We start from the raw sequence: 16,287 nt of genomic DNA on the forward strand, positions 1-16,287 counted from the left end.
CAGTGGTGCTTAAGTACCCTGGACAGCGCCAGGCGGCACACAGGCACTTCAGCAAGCAGAGGAACTTCAGTGGAGCGCCCTCTCTTCACCCGAACCTCTCAGGTTCCCTGTAACCTTTCTTCTCGACTTGGACCTACTTGTTCGGATAGCCGCTGTTTTCCAGCCGGGCATGAAGCCGTAGAGCCGCGCCGCCCTCGGAGCACTGAGAAGCGAACTCCTCTCTCCTCCCTCAGTCTGCCTCCTGCTGGAGCTGGAGAGATGCCCGGGGCAGGATGTGCTCCAGCCGCAAGATCCTTTGGAGCCTGCTCCTGCTGTCCGTGGTGGAGGTGGGCCTGGGTGTGGCGAGCATCGTCCTGGGAGCGGTGGGCATTAGCTGGGTCCGGGGCCAGCACAAGCCGCAGCAGGGCGACGCGTCCCCGGTTTGGAGCGGACTCTGTGTACGTCCTGCACAACTTTTATCCTTGCTTTTCATTATTTTCTTCCAGAGAGGATAAGTATCTCTGGGGATGTTGTGGGGTATAGAGGCACATGTTAAAACTCAACAATCTTTTCAGCCATTTTTTACTATTTTGACTTACCTTTGTGAGGAATGTTTTTTTTTAGATACATTCATTATAGGCTGCATGTAGGCCATGTAGTAAGTATTACAATTAAGGTAATACATGAATGTAGATTGTCTTATAAAGGGAAAGGCATGATTTATTCTGCTTTGGTTAAGTATTGTTTTATTTTGACTGGAAGATATCAACCTACCCCTAGAAGTTGTGTTCTAGTATATATTTTTTTAAACTTAGAAATATTTCAGATTCATTTGACAAAATATCATTTAAAACACTCAGAATACAAATCAGCATTTTTTTTTCTAAAAACCTCTAATGTCTTCCCGATAAAGACTGTGTTAAGTTACTCATATCACCCCTTTTGTTGTTTTCACAGTAAAAAGCTTTTTGTTGTTGTTGATACTGGGGGATGTTTATCTAATATCAATCACTCCACAACTGACGCAAGTTGTGGCTCCTTCCCTTTTTTCCACAATACGTGCCAAAGACCCAGGAGGTGGACTAAATGTTTGTCCTTTATGTGTTTGTGCATTCAATGTTAGAGAGACACACACAGCCATTGTGCCCACTAGATGCCTCTGTGCTGGAACTAACGATCAGTCTCATTAATTCATGCTTGAATTGCTGCTCTATTTCATGGCATGGTCAAAGCTTTTACACACTTAGACATCTTCTCACTCTTCTGCATATGTCTACTTTTGGTACGGTGCCTCAGTGTCTTGATATTGCTACAGAGCAATAAAAAGTTGAGTTTAGTAGCTATATATAACCTTGATTCAGCTACTTCATGGCTGCTGCTCCAGCAGAGGAATCACAGTCTGTCTTTTAGCTGATGCTGAGAATTAAGTGTCTGGAGCTCAGGCAACTTGAATCTTAAAGAAAGATTTTTGGAGTTTCTAAAACACATTGTATAGGTTGTATATTTGAGTGTGCCTCCATAGTGTTGTGTATGAAGTCACTGCAAAAGTGTTATGCAATGTGATGTCTGTGCATTCAACCTCATAGCTGTTGAATGCTGTGTGCTGATTCAGCAAGCCGTGTCTCGTGACTACTCAGGCACTGAGAGTCATTAAGACTGGCTGACCAATCTTTGATGATAATTTTAGTGTCCTGCTGAAACAAGGAAGTGAAGTCATATCTGATATTTGTCAGTAGCCTACATTTCAAGAGCTTTTCATGTTCAGAGTTACTAGGCAACCCTTTGATAACTGGAAGATTATCTGGTTACAGTCAGTGAACAGTAGTGTGTAACTTCTAAATGAAAAGTCCCAATCAGTCCCAATTTCAATAGTATTTATTTATATAGTATCAATTTAAATAAATTAGAGGATACAGACATGTTAGGAAATTTTAAAAGTGAAACTGAGAAAATCATATTTCAATGTAAACTGTAATATAAAGTCTAACAATACAATCAAGAAAACTAACTGAAAGTATCTTGACAAAAAAAACTTTAGAAAACTCCATCCACTGATGAAGGCTGCATGATAGGGCTGAAAGCCTTGGAAGAAATCAAGTAAGGGGACCTTGAGTTGTAAATAACAATGGTAAAGAATAAACCTTCAAGCTTAACTTAAAGGGGTGACTTCCACCTTCTATCACACCAATAAATTAATGTAAAACTATAACAGGTAACTAAAAGTTAGATTGAAAATGAGAGGAAGCCAACACACACACACACACACACACATACACATACACATACACACTACTGCTCCCAAACACTCTCAGCAAAACAATGCAGCTCGCAGCTCATTGTGCTGTCCCACTTGTAAGTGCACTCTGCCAGTATAATACACCACCGTGCTGTTCCAGTTCAGTCTGAATCGTTGACATCCAGGACAACATGGCGTCCCCCTAGACGCCCACGATGACACAATCTATTTTTGGAGGGAGAAAATTGCATCTGAATAACTGACTTCTTAATGACAAACTAACTGCAACTTTTCAAACTATTAATTTACTCAATTGTTGTTCTCTCTCTGTCTATTTCCAGTTTCTGGTCTGCGGGATGTGTGGCGTATTGTGTGCTCGAAAGAGGACAGGTCTTATTGTAAGTATATGTATATATTTAGATGTGTTGTTTCCCAGTAGCCTCTTTTGTTGTCCCTTCTCATGTATATTAGTATGTGGTCACACTCTAGATGAAGATCGAAACCACACCCACATCTGTACAGTAAATATGAAGCTACAGCATCTGCTTAGCTTAGCTTACTATAAAGGCTGGGAACAGGGGGAAATAGCTAGCCTGGCTGTGTTCAAAGGCAACAAAATCCTCCTATCAGCACCTCTAAAATCCATAGATGAATACGTTATGTCTTGTTTGTTGAGTATGTGCCCAACTATGTCTTGTTAACTTTCTGGAGTGTCCTCCGGTTGCCTGGCAACTGGTCCTGGCCAAGAAATAGTGCAGCAACCTCAAGAAATAACATGTTGATTAGCGAACTTTTTAGAGGTGCTGGTGGGTGGATTTTGTTACCTGAGTTTTGGGGCCTGTTCAGCTTATCAGTGTCCTCTGTTGCAGACTTCATGCTGCCAAAGCTAACTGGAAACAAAATTCAGACACATTTTTGAGATGACTGGCGATGATGGTGAGGCAAAATAGCCATTCAGATGCTGAAGATGAAAACCAAATCATTATTCATTATTATGCACTGAAAAGCTTAAAATCATCCTTTCAAAGATTTTTTATTTTGAACACCAAATACAGTTTTTTTTAAGGACAACATAATATTATGCACTGTCACCCATCAGGCATTAAATATTAATCCACACACAACCATGCACTCTGAAGGTTACACATATACTGTATGTACGCTCTGTGTATGTCTATCGACAGCAGGTCTGCACAATCTACCCCTGGAAAGTAAAGACTGTCTAAATTTGTCAAATACCCAAAGGTGCTTGTGTGTGTGTGTGTGTGTGTGTGTGTGTGTGTGTGTGTGTGTGTGTGTGTGTGTGTGTGTGTGTGTGTGTGTGCGCCTCCTGAGCAGGTGCATACAGTGTGCTCTGAAAAAGACATCTGAGGAAACCAGAGGAGACAAGCAGTCACCTCTCCTCTTCTCTTTCTGTCGCGCTTTCCATCTTTTTTGCTTAGTGATCGCCTCGCAGTCTCTCTGCATGTCATGCGAGTCCTCGTGTTTCTCTCTGACTCTCTCTGTCTCCTGCGGGGAGGGCACTAATGATGGATCAATGTCAGCACAATCCTCTGTAACAGAGACATTCCTCAACCTTTCTCTCTCTCCATCTCACCCTATCCATCCACCACCTACTGTTGCTGTTGCCATCTTTATCCTCATGCCTTTCCCCCTTTTTCCATCGCTCTTATGTCTCCAGTCGCTTCCATGCTTTGAATCTCTCCATCCCCTCCCTCCTTGTCAGCCTGTGGGGTTATGATTGCGTTAAGTTGGTATGGCTCCGGACCATTGCCAGCCACTTTCCACACTTCACCGGTTAATGACTGAAATAGGAGATGCCTGTTTCCATGTGGTTAAAGGCACTAAAGGCATCTGTACTGGGAACAATGAAAGAGAACCTGAACACAACACACACACACACACACGCATACACAACAAACGGGGAGTAGAAGTGAAATGATTGGATTTTATTATTTCTAATTGCAAAGCAATGGAACTGCAATCACGTTCCCATGAGTTCCTGATGGGAAAAAAAATTAGATTCTCATTCTGGGTTTTCCAGTTACATATTACAATTCTAAGGAAGTAATCCGTAAAATATGATTGATTAAATACTGAAAGTAAAATCTCACCAGTCCTCTAACAGGCACACACACATACACAGGAGCAGAATTACAGCAAGCGAGTGATGCAAGCATATTTACAGGCCGTGCAATATTTCTGGAAGAGACAGTGTGCTTTGAGAGCAATCCAATTTTCTAATAGGAAATGAGATTTATTTTGACTGATATACATTACTCATCAGAGCAGCTGTCGTCCAAAGCAGCAGAATGATGGAGATGGAAGCTCAGTAGTAGTTTATATATCTCCCATCACATCACATTTTGTCAGTTTGTTTACGGTTTTGTTGATAGGGTGTCAATTCAGCCGTGTGCGTTAACATGGGCCACCCTTCTCTGTCCCCGTCCCTTAGATGATCCTTTTTTCAGCATGCTGTATCTGTGGTCTGATTGGTGGGATCCTCAACTTCCAGTTTGTTCGGGCGCTGAATAAAAGACCAGACTCCATGCACTCGATCCATCTGGCTGCCATGACTCTGGCCTGCCTGGGTAAACAACAAATTACAAATGTGATGCAACACAACACAACGGAACACACTTGTAAATGTCTATAATATGTGACATGTGTATGCTGTAATGTAGGAATGTTGTTAGAATACGTCTTAGCTCAAGTCACTCAGAGGAGTAGATGTATTCAAAGGTTTAAAATAAAGGTAAAGAAACTTCTTATTCGTCATCTATCAATACTGCGAATGATCCCAAATCTTATTACTGTGAACCACACTCATCGTAGCTCCACCTCTATTACAGGACATGGTCAAATGTTCCTCCACAAATCCCAACAGACACGTTCTTAGGGTCCTCCCCCTAAAATGTGTGTCTCCTGCCACTCCTCTTCTGACTTGACAAGTCTACAGCCACACTAGCGGCTCTGCACTTATAGGCACAGTTATGTTTTGAGCTAAATGCAAATGTTAGCATACTAAAGCAGGTATAATGTTTAACATGATTGCATGCTAACATTTGCCAGCTAGCACAAAGTACAGCTGAGGCTGATGGGAATGTCATCTGTTTTGCATGTATTTGGTCATAAAATAATGTAGCAGAAAAATTTTAATTCCTAATGGTGGCACTAGATGAAAAGTTGAGGCAAACCCAAAGTCATTAGCATTCATGCTCTTCGGACTATGAAGGTTTGGACAAAATGTTTTTGCAATCCATTCCATAGTTGTTGAGGCATTTCAGTTTGGACCAAAATGATGGACCAACCAACAGAATAACATTCTCGAGGCACGTCACTAACATGGCTGAAAACACATAAAATACTAAAGCACGCTCTTCTTTTTAAAATAAAGAATTCTTCCATTGTTTCTCCAGCTGGTTTGCCTTTTCCTGTCTTGTCCAGGGATCTCCTCCTGTACCTTATCCACGTGGCTGACCTGTCGCCTGGCCAGCTCGGAGCAGCAGAGGATGTTCCTGGAGAGGGAGCACTCGCTGCACCACTCTCATGAGATGACCGAGAAGGTAAGACATGACAGCACTGGTCAGCTTGGTCAGCAGTATGGCCTTTAGCTCCAGCAGTTGCAGGAAATTGTATGTTTCATGACCTAAGAAGATTTTAAAGTTTGGTTTGGTGTATGTTAAGTTATCAAGTGTGCTTGTGTGTCCGCCCAACAGGAGATCTTGGACAACTCCAGTAACGGCATTCCTCAGATCGCCTACAATGGACACACCACAGCATCGCCGTGACGCCGTATCACCAAAGGGAACTTGCACACACTGAAATAGAGACAGTTCATAAACCGCTTGCTATCAGATGACAAATACAGCATGTACTTCTTTCTACATATCCTGCAGCGCACACACAGTAACTATATCCTGACTGCAGGGAGTGAAGTCAGGTCTCTCGCATTGGAACCCTTTACTCTGCCGTCGTAGTATAAGAAGCCCATTTTGACAACAAGAGGGAGGCGTTTTTGTGCTTCTGAATGATTATGCAAACATGGATTCAAACCCCCTCTGATCAACTCAAACCATAGCCAGCATGGAGAGCTGCCATTTGGGTGATAATTCAGGTGACAAACATCTGCGTGACATCATTTGACCTTTAAACTAATGGAGAGATTTTATCCAATCAGATGCCTCAAAGTGATGAGCACAACCCAAGCATGCAGCTGATTCACTTGTTTTAAAGAGCTATGACTATTTCAGTCTCAATGTCCTTATTCTCGCTCTCTGTCTTTTTATGGGTTTATGGAATGCCAATGTTGAGATAGCCTACAGTAAACTGTATGTATAGTCTGATAATGGTATGCTTTGATATGAAAATACAGTGATGCGCAATATACTGTACTGTATATCCATGCTTGTATATCAGGAATCTAGCTGTACCTATAAATCAAACATATTTTTATAAATGCTTCTTATAAAAGTGAATTCAGTTAAACTATGACAAATATGACTGATTGTTTATCTTGCATAGTTTGTTTCAGTGGACTTTAGTGTAATATTTGCATTGCGTTTATTCATTCGCACACACACAATACAATATCATCTATTGGCAACCTGCGCACCACACTGTCAACATAATCGATGTGGAGCAAGATTTAGGAAGGCAGCGCATTCCAGCATTCCTATGGGACTGCAGCTTAACTCAGTAATGCCTTTGGCTCTGCTCAGGGTTCACACACTCAAGTTAAGTAAGATTTACTCAAAAAAACCCTCTAAATATACAGTGCTTCACATAGCAAAAGCAGAAACGGTAATGAAAAACAATATCATGTACACTCACATGCATTTACACAGACACAGCTGTGACCTCTAATGAAGATATACAATTGCTCTGACAACATCATGCTGCTCAATACCTCATTATGGTGTTTGCCCTCTCCAGAAAGCACCCCATACTGTGTGTGTGTGTGTGTGTGTTTGTGTGTGCTAACTGGGAGAAGTAGCAGAAGCTGCTGGGGGCGCTTGCTGACTAAGAAACCAACGTCACTATTTATCACTGGGACAACAGGCAGGAGTGGTGCCGTATAAAGCATCAGGTCTGCAATGCACTGTGTGTGTGTGTGTGTGTGTGTGTGTGTGTGTGTGTGTGTGTGTGTGTGTGTGTGTGTGTGAAATGCTGAATCATGTGACCTCCTGTGGTGCTGCTCTGTCAGAAAACCGTAACACTAGATTAGGGTTTGTGTGTCTGCAAGTGTATCCTTCTTATGCATGTGTCTATACGTGTGTGGGTGTGTGTGTGTGTGCATGTGCACTAGTTGCACTAATTGACACCTCAGGTCACCCTAATGATCTTAAAGTGCCATTGCAGGCAAGAACAGGATACAGAATCAATGACTGTGTCTTTTAAGATGAACAGCTTTTACAGCACTCTTGCCGGGCTAGTCAGTACACAACTTAAGGTTTACATAACGAAGGGCCTGTCTGTGAGGCAAATGTTTTTCAGTGGATTCAGTGACCGGAAGGATCATGTCAATTATCAAAATACTGTCCCAAACATTTCAGTTTGAGAACATTTCAAATCCACTTTGTCCTAAAGATTATGAGAAGAGCTTTTGTGTCTGTAAGTCTGTAAATGTGATTTATTACACGAGTAAATAGATTTTCTGTCCTGAGAGCATCGCCAGATTAACCCTGTTGGACCTCTATTCCTATTCATTCTCTGTGCAGAGCGTACAGTGTCACACTGCTGGAATATTACATTACATATTACATACTCAGCTTTCCTCTCTGTCTGATTAAACACATTCTAATTTGGTTACACCAAATAAGCACAGCATCATCCGAAATAATGGTCTTAAATATAGATTTTAACTGGTTCCCTTAAGACATGGCCTAAAATCAGGTAATAAAGCAATACCCAGCTTGTCGTGTTAGTTATTATTGTGGTTTGTTAGTGCATGTTTACCCTCCACCTACAGTGGATATTTGTAACATTTCAGCCGCTTATTAGCTGAGATTTAAAATTTCAGCAGTTTCACAAATACAACAGTTTCCACGGCTTGGGTAGGTTTAGGCACAAAAAGGATCTTGGTTAGGGTATGTTCATGAATTGTCACATATAAGTCTACTCTTTTGATGATCTGTCATACATGAAATGTTACAATTACTCTAGAAGCTTCCTGTAGACAGATTATCCAAATAAGGTGTTACCATAGAAATAAAACTGTAATTTAAATTATCAAAAATTAGAGATTGTTTATTCAGTAAAATTTTGACGCTGGACTGTCACTATTTTATTTAATTCTTCGACTGTCGTTCCACCTCCTGGCCAACAGGCGGCAACACAAAGAACTGTTTTTACTGCTTCAACAGCTGTTGAGCTTTCCTCAAAGCGGAAATCGCCTGTCTTTGGTCTTCCGATCTTGCCAAACAGCATGGCGAACCTCGAGCATGCTGAGGACAACCCAAAACATGTGAAAATGTCTGGTGACGTCTCCGCCGACAGTGCTGCAGTGCAGCCGGCCGAAGTGTGCTCTGCACCGGACAGATACGCGGGCGCGGTCCCGTGCTCTATCCCGTCGTTCGCAGCCGCCTCCGGGCTGCTGTCAGCGCCGTACTCGTGTCTGGTCATGAACACGCACCGGAGACACATCGGCCTGCCGCCCGTGTACCTGAATAAGAAGAGGACAGGCATACAGGAGGAGCTGGAAGCCGAGCTGCTCAAGTTCTCCGAGAGGTAACAACACAGGAGGCACCATCATTTTGTCCTTTATTTAACTTAACTTTTGTCATCTCCGTCGACGTCTCTGTTGTGCCAGTACGCAACACCACCATTAATGCCCCCCAAACAACCGTTTCTAACATCGTGCAGGTTTAAGCCTCGCTGCATTAGGTCTGTGTAGCAGTCGTCTGTCTTGTAAACAGTCAAGGTTTGTAGTTACGGCTAAGTTTTCACCTCCATGTCCCTGCTAATTAACTGAAAACAAGGCATTCATTTGGCAGTGTTGGAGAAAGTATTCAGACCTGTTACCACAAGGTAAAAATGCTCCACTACAAGTAAAAGTCCTGTATTCAAAGACTAATGTTTTTCACAAGTATGAGCTGAAAAATGCACTTATATCAGCAGACTGCCCCCTGTCAGCGTTACACTACGTTACATACATTACTTTCTATACAGCATTTTATGTTGCAGCCGGTCGATGTAAAGCTGACGGTCATTTTTATAACTTTAAGCTGTTTTGTCAAATGCATCATTTAAAAAAGCTGATACGTTTTGCATGTAAACTTTGATCTTCTAAAGAACTAGTTATTAAAGCTGTCTAATATCTAACTAACATGTAACTTAGTAGCAAAGAGTAGACGGTTAATGTGCTCAGTTACTTTACAAGTGGGTCCAGGACGTAAGCATGGCTGTAAATAAACACTGAAGTAGTCTAGTGGTTATGTGTTTACCAGATATTCATTGGCTTTATTAGTTAACACCTCGTTGAGCTAACCAAGTGTGGGTCTAACAGGCAGAGATGTAAAATATATGCCTTTCATTAGTGAGTTAGATTGAGAAACAGTGGCCTTAATGTAATGATGCAATGAGAGTACGATGAAGTCAGAGTTGTCAAAAAAAATCACAATCTTTTTAAGGTTTAAATTAATCATTCATTGTGTCAAATAGTCTAGTATGCCCGTCAGAATTTCTAAGAGCCTGAATGTTTCATCGGACTATACATGTATACAATATCATATTATTGTTCTGAATCAAACTGTTGGCTTCCCACCAAGCTAATTCTCCTTGACCTGGTTGACTCTCGCAGTCTAAAGGGAGTTCCCTTGGCTTATGACAACATCAGGATTGTGGGCCAGCACGGAGACATCTACGACGACAGCGGCTACATCCACATGAACATAGAGGCCAACTTTGTTGTCTTTCAGCCCGAAAAAGGACAGAAACTGCTGGTGAGATTTTACATTTAAAGCACTCTGCAGATCCAGAGGAGCTCACAGTACTTCTCAGTTTGTGTTTTGGCCTTGCTCGTACAAACATGTACAATAAATGAGAGACTGTAAATAGGGCTGGACAATAAAACGATAACAATAATTATTGCAATGTGATTTTTTTCAGTAACAATATAAAAAAATGTTCAATAATTATTCAATAAATGTTTGACTTTATTCACTTGAATTATACAGAAATTAGGACTTATTTTTTTAATTATGATTTTTATTTTGTGGGTGAAAAGGGACTAAAAAAAGCTTTTACTTAATTTGACTCGTGCATATTTGTTGACAAAGATTTTATCATAATTATGTTCTAACTCAGATTTGTGAAGTGATCCACTGTTAAGCATCTAGTGTTGACCATAATTTAGAGTTTAAACCACAATTAACCATAAGGTTTCTTCAACTTCCACTCAGGAGCAAAAATCAGCCTTTAAACTCAAAAGAAATAACGATTTGATACTTATCGTGATAATTATCGATATCGAAAGATATGAAAATCTTTATCATGATAACATTTTTGGCCATATCGTCCAGCCATAACTGTAAATGAATTGTGGGAGGATATTTGGGAAAGTGTGGCAGTATGTCTGGCAAAAAAACAGCCCCATGCAAACCAAGAAAATCTGAAGAAAACCTTCACGTCTGGCCCACTTTTATGCATGTTATTTTGTTACTGTGTTTCTGTTCCCAGGGAAAGGTGAATAAACTAGGACCAAGCCATGTGGGCTGCCTGGTGCACGGCTGCTTCAACGCCAGCATCCCCAAACCCAACCTGGTTCCTATGGAAACCTGGCGGGACGCAGGGCCCAGAATTGGAGCAGAGATCGTGTTTGAGGTGACTGCGCTTGACGCTGACGCTGTGGGAGTTCTGCTGATCAGAGGACGACTGGATAGGACTAGGCAAGTTTGCGGCGGGGTGGTTGGAGGGGGAATAGGGGCAAAATCCTAACCTGGGTGCTTTTGCCTTACATAGCCGCTAGGGGTGGGAATCTCTGGGCACCTCACGATTCCATTACGATTCAGAGGGCTGCGATGCGATTATAAAACGATTATCGATGCATAATTTTTTCCTTTACAGGATCGCTGGATAATTACTAACCATTTAATTTGCACATTAAAATCCAAAAGAAACATCTAATTTCAAAGTACTAGTTTGCGTCCCTAATTTACTTCATTAACCTCATCTCCATGGTCATTTCTTTAACAGCCAGCTGTCAGGCTCCTCTGAAAACTGAAATATAAAGTTAATTATCAGGATGTACAGCACATGACAGAGCTGTACACCAGTTTAATTTAAGCTTGTACCTGATGTTCTCAACACTTGACAAGTAGGTAAGTTAGTAATGACATACAGCTGAGCTAATTAATATTAATTCGTTACTAATTTAGCTAACATTACAAAAAACGTGCTGTACAGGGGAGATGTTAGCTTCACTTTTCCAGCAGTTGGGAAAACTAACCTTACAGGCATTCCTTAACGGACGCACACGGTGACCTACGCTGCACGTCTACTACCAGAAACTTACGGCTAATATTTTTCTCCGCTAACTTTCACATGTTCTAACGCTCGTTCACTCTCTCTCATTCGCTCAGCCACACTCAGGATACACAGAGAGGTCGCCAAGCATTGAGTGCCACCATGCTCACACAATGTGCGAGTTAAAATCATTACTTGGGCATAGAAATTAATGACTGTGTGACCTTTTAGTAAGGTGGTTATTCATTCCTCAATGGTGGTGTGCCAGATACAGGGGCAACACTGGTCTCTTTGTTATGTGCGCTACAGACGGTCCGGGCGCCTTTTGCATTCTGTCAACTTTGCGTTATCAATTAATATTTAAATAATCGATTTTTGACATTTGTTAATCGAGTCAGAATCTTCCATGTACGCACCGCAATGCATCTAAGAATCGATTTTTTTCCCCCACCCCTAATAGCCTCAGACTCCTCACTTTTCAGGGGAATTTGTTGTTTTGATTGAAAAATGTGGCACTCGCATGACTTGTGTAGAACCAGCTAGATTTTTATTTGCAGGGAGAGGTCCTTGCTCCACCTGGGCAAATTATAAACACACCTGCGCTTGATGCAGGAACGTTCTTGAGCACATTTTTTTGATGCAAACTGTTTTTGGTTGTTGTTAGTGAGCTACAGAATGTTAGCTTGTCCAAATCAAGCCAACATCAGCTTTAGCAAAATGACAGCAGTGAACAGTTCATCATCATAAATTGTCTACCCAGAGTTTGCAGCTACTGATACTAAATAATAATCTTCATACAGTTTGTTTTACTCAGTACCTTGTAAAAATAACACCAATGAAGCCGGGGCTCGGTCTCTTCAGCAAGTATTCCTGCCACTCCACACATACACGCTACGCCTACACATGCGCACTGACGACCCAGGGTTAGGGTGACAATTCTGGATTTATTCACACACTTTATAAACATTTATTGAAAGTTTGTTTCTTTTTACATGTTTATTTACAACATTAAATGTTGAAATGTGTAATAGGCTGTAGATTAACTTATTGGGAGAAAACTGGTAGTATTATGTAAAATCAGACTTTGAGCACTCCCATATCGCCAAAATGGCATGATCCTTGTTTCGCTGCAAAGCTTCGACTGTGAGATTGACAGTCGAATCACGCTCCGCCCATCGAAGCATCGAATCTTCGACTATTCGGGGTCAGCCCTACTTGGTTGTATAAATAATTTCGAAAGGACATTTTCAAAGTGTGGTTTAACTCGTGATTGACTTCTGTTGTGTCTGTGTGTGTTGTCTCTCAGGGTGCAGGAGCTGCTGGCTATGGGTGAGAGCTTAGAGTCCGGCGTCCCCACAGACGAGCCAGAACTACCAGAAACCGAACCAAACCTAGAACCCACTGAGGAGTCTCCTGTCGACACACCCAAGAAAAAGAAGAAGAAAAAGAAGGACAAAGTCAAAGAGGAGGAGACAGAAGAGGAGGTCACAAGTACCCCCTCCTGCCACTTGGATGGCAGCACAACACCAGAGCTGAACGGAACAATGGTTGAAGCAAATGGCGATGAAGCTCTTGAAAAAAAGAAGAAGAAGAAGAAGAAAAAGGAAAAACACCTGAAAGAAGAGGAGGAAGAGGTTGAGGTCTCTCCCATGGGCGTCAACGGCAGTGACTCCAGCGGTTACCTTAGTGACCAGCCAAGCAAAAAGAGAAAACACGAAACTGGTAAAGATGTCATATCTAGTTTTATTGAGGATCCTGAACCACCCAAATCCAAGAAGAAGAGGAAAAGTGGCATTGAGCAGTTTGCCTGAAAGGTTGATCATATTCTGTATAATAATTGAAGGGATACAACATTCATAACAAGAATGGTTCAGGAGGAATCTACTGATGTGCCTTTAGGGGTAATTCTGCTATACTTAAACCTGGGCTCTATATTGACATATTTTGGGGTCTATATGACTAAAAGTTTTGGAATTTGGGCCAGCATGTCGTCTCAGCAGGCAGCCGCAATTTGTGCAGCACGGGGTGCAATGTTTTCTTTTGGTGCCATTGCTCCCGTCAAAAGTAGGTCCACTGATGTGCTTGATTGTTTTTCTACGTGTCTGATAACATCCCTACTGAGATGTATCTTTTTGTTAAAGAGTAAGAAGAACTCTCGCAAGACTTCTGTTTCTGGTTAAACAAAAAAGGTCCATCTCTGTAGGAATCTGTTCATTAATGTTGTCAGACACTTTGAAAAACATTCTGAGCCTGTCTGTGCCAACAACAAATTAATTTTTTTTCAGTGTGCATTGCCCCCAAGGATTTTGTTGCAGCCATTGCAGCTTGTTTCACAGCTGCCTGTTGAGGCGATCTATTGGACCGATTCCAAAACCTTTTATAAAAAATAGGGCCCAGGAATTACCCTTTACCCTACAATTTTTAGTAAGCAGGATTTCTGGTGCATTCTACTGAGCTAGTCTAAAATCATTTATACAGAGGGTCAGACTTGCAAAAGGAGTCTTTTTACTGGTCACATGAATTTTGTGGAAAAGCGCATGAGAGGATAAAAGCAGACTCAACAGATCAGGACCTCATTGAACTGCAGTTTCCTTCCACTGCCTGACGGTGGAGCAAAACTTCTTCTTACATCCACACGGGGACACAAAAACATGTGAAACCCTGTCAACTTCACATATTAAACGTGTTGCTGAGACTAAGAAGGCCAGGTTTTTGCTTTGAATTTATGGAACCAAATGGGACAAAGATGAATTGATATTAACTCTCTACATACTGTAGTACATTTCCTCTTGCCTGGATGCTGAAGGAGGATGTAATATAAGAAATGTCTCTCTTCTCTTGCCTTGTGTGCCTCTGCAGTCTTTGAAAGGGCTGTCTTAATAATTACTGGAATAGAAGGAGATTGTATGTTTACTACCAAATATTTGCAATATTCACTCAGCATCCTAGAAGTGCATCATGCACAGTGGGAAAAACAGTGCAGTCATGAGTTATCCTGTCATCCTTCAGTTCTGCGTTGACAGTTTTCCACATGTAGGTGTGTTGTCTCATCCCAATTAAAGAGCTCTATATTTTGAAATGTTTACCCTTTGATCACATAGTCAAACCTATTTTTGAAAATGAAGGGGACCTGTGAAACCCTGTAGTTTGAACATCTACAACATTGCTTTGATTTTCATTATTTGGAAAATATATCCCTGTAATGATTATTAATATGAAGATTTCTATTTTTTCGTGGCAAATTCCCACCTACAACAAACTCTTTTATGCTGACCAATGGGTGTCAAGTGATAAAGTGCTGAGAGACAGCCTAAAGATCTCCTGTGTTTTCTTTAACCCCCCCCCCAACACACACACATACAAATCCTCCCCGCCTTTCAGTGGAGAGTTGCAAGAGCTGTGAGGTGCTAAGAGTTGGAGAGCTTATCAGAAGCTGCCTAAAGAGGACAGATAAGGAGGTGCAATTAACTTGGCTCATCTTAACCTGTCACACCTGATCACATACGTCTGTGCTTTACAATTAAAAGCCTTTTGATGATGACTTATTAACATTTATAACTGCAGAATTTAAGGCTTATTTGAAAGTGATAAAGTATTTCATTAAGTATTTATGAAACGCATTACTTTGGGAAATCATTTATTCATTGTATATGAGAAGATTCACATCTGGACCATATGAAGCTACCGCCAGTTAGCTTAGTATAAAGACTAGAAACAGCTGGCCTGCCTCTGTTCAGATTTTATATTTAGTTCTTAGTAGTGGCTTATCTAATCTAAAGTATTACTAATTTACTTATTAATCATTTATAAATATATAATTACAATGTATAAAACCTTATAAAGTGTGCCTATTGCAAAGTGGTACTGAAGTAAGATTTGAGCATAGAAATTAACTCTTAAACCTGCGTCAAGCTAATGTTACCCAGATTGTAGCCTTCGGCAGAGGAACATTATCTGTAATTAGTGTTGTAGTCAAGACCAAGACCAGAGCTTATTGAGACCGCGACAAGACCAAGACTTTTAGGGACTGAGAGCAGTCGAGACCACGGCCGAGGGAGGGCAAGACCGAGTCAAGACCAAGACCAATTCCCTGCATTGCATGGCACGCAATAAAATGTGGAATGAGATCATAGGTACTTCTCAAATTGATCTGAAAGATCCACATTCCCATTAAAACTCCCACGTACAAACACTAAGAGCTGAAATTGACATAAAATCCAGAGTCCACAATGTCCGAGACCGAGACAAGACCGAGTGCAAATGCAGTCGAGTCTGAGACAAGACCAAGGCCATCAAAAAGGGATCTTAAGACCAAGACTGGTCTCGAGTACTACAACACTATCTGTAATTAAAACTTTTTTGACAATCCAATGTACTTGTAATCACATAGTCATTACAAATCTCTTGCAGTTTGCCCAGAATCCTCTGAATGGCCTCCAATTGTGCAGCCTCCGCTGTTTCGACTGTACAAATACACAAAACACTTAAAAGTTATATTAAGATAAAGATATTTATAAATGGTGATCTGAAAAAAGGACTTGAAATAGTTTACTGTTTGTCCTCCTATGACCTTCCCTTCTGCCTGATTCAAACCCAGCTTGTGTGTA

The 16,287-nt window shown here is 41.3% G+C and overlaps 2 protein-coding genes across 2 annotated transcripts; both read left to right on the forward strand.

The window, feature by feature from the left end:
* Positions 1-57: 57 nt before the first annotated feature.
* LOC119907210 (transmembrane protein 196) lies at positions 58-6,713 on the forward strand. The gene is made up of 5 exons (XM_038724910.1): positions 58-437; positions 2,557-2,613; positions 4,671-4,806; positions 5,663-5,781; positions 5,935-6,713. Exons 1-5 carry the CDS (start codon positions 273-275, stop codon positions 6,004-6,006), a joined length of 549 nt encoding a protein of 182 aa, XP_038580838.1. The 5' UTR covers positions 58-272; the 3' UTR covers positions 6,007-6,713.
* A 1,896-nt stretch (positions 6,714-8,609) lies between these two features.
* polr1f (RNA polymerase I subunit F) lies at positions 8,610-14,995 on the forward strand. The gene is made up of 4 exons (XM_038724911.1): positions 8,610-8,944; positions 10,017-10,158; positions 10,895-11,103; positions 12,987-14,995. Exons 1-4 carry the CDS (start codon positions 8,643-8,645, stop codon positions 13,489-13,491), a joined length of 1,158 nt encoding a protein of 385 aa, XP_038580839.1. The 5' UTR covers positions 8,610-8,642; the 3' UTR covers positions 13,492-14,995.
* The last annotated feature ends 1,292 nt before the right edge of the window (positions 14,996-16,287 follow it).

This window comes from Micropterus salmoides, unplaced genomic scaffold, assembly GCF_014851395.1.
Source record: "Micropterus salmoides isolate LMB-PRFRI ecotype aquatic unplaced genomic scaffold, ASM1485139v1 Ms_hic_scaffold_17, whole genome shotgun sequence".
Lineage (NCBI taxonomy): Eukaryota > Metazoa > Chordata > Actinopteri > Centrarchiformes > Centrarchidae > Micropterus > Micropterus salmoides.

What these genes read in the sequence shown, in the direction of transcription:
- LOC119907210 (XM_038724910.1), top strand. Translation starts at nt 273, where the DNA reads ATGTGCTCCAGCCGCAAGATCCTTTGGAGCCTGCTCCTGCTGTCCGTG. An exon ending in GAAAGAGGACAGGTCTTATT is followed by an intron (nt 2,614 to 4,670) that starts GTAAGTATATGT and finishes CCCGTCCCTTAG; the next exon opens with ATGATCCTTTTTTCAGCATG. An exon ending in CATGACTCTGGCCTGCCTGG is followed by an intron (nt 4,807 to 5,662) that starts GTAAACAACAAA and finishes TGTCTTGTCCAG; the next exon opens with GGATCTCCTCCTGTACCTTA.
- polr1f (XM_038724911.1), top strand. Translation starts at nt 8,643, where the DNA reads ATGGCGAACCTCGAGCATGCTGAGGACAACCCAAAACATGTGAAAATG. An exon ending in CTGCTCAAGTTCTCCGAGAG is followed by an intron (nt 8,945 to 10,016) that starts GTAACAACACAG and finishes TGACTCTCGCAG; the next exon opens with TCTAAAGGGAGTTCCCTTGG. An exon ending in GGACGACTGGATAGGACTAG is followed by an intron (nt 11,104 to 12,986) that starts GCAAGTTTGCGG and finishes GTTGTCTCTCAG; the next exon opens with GGTGCAGGAGCTGCTGGCTA.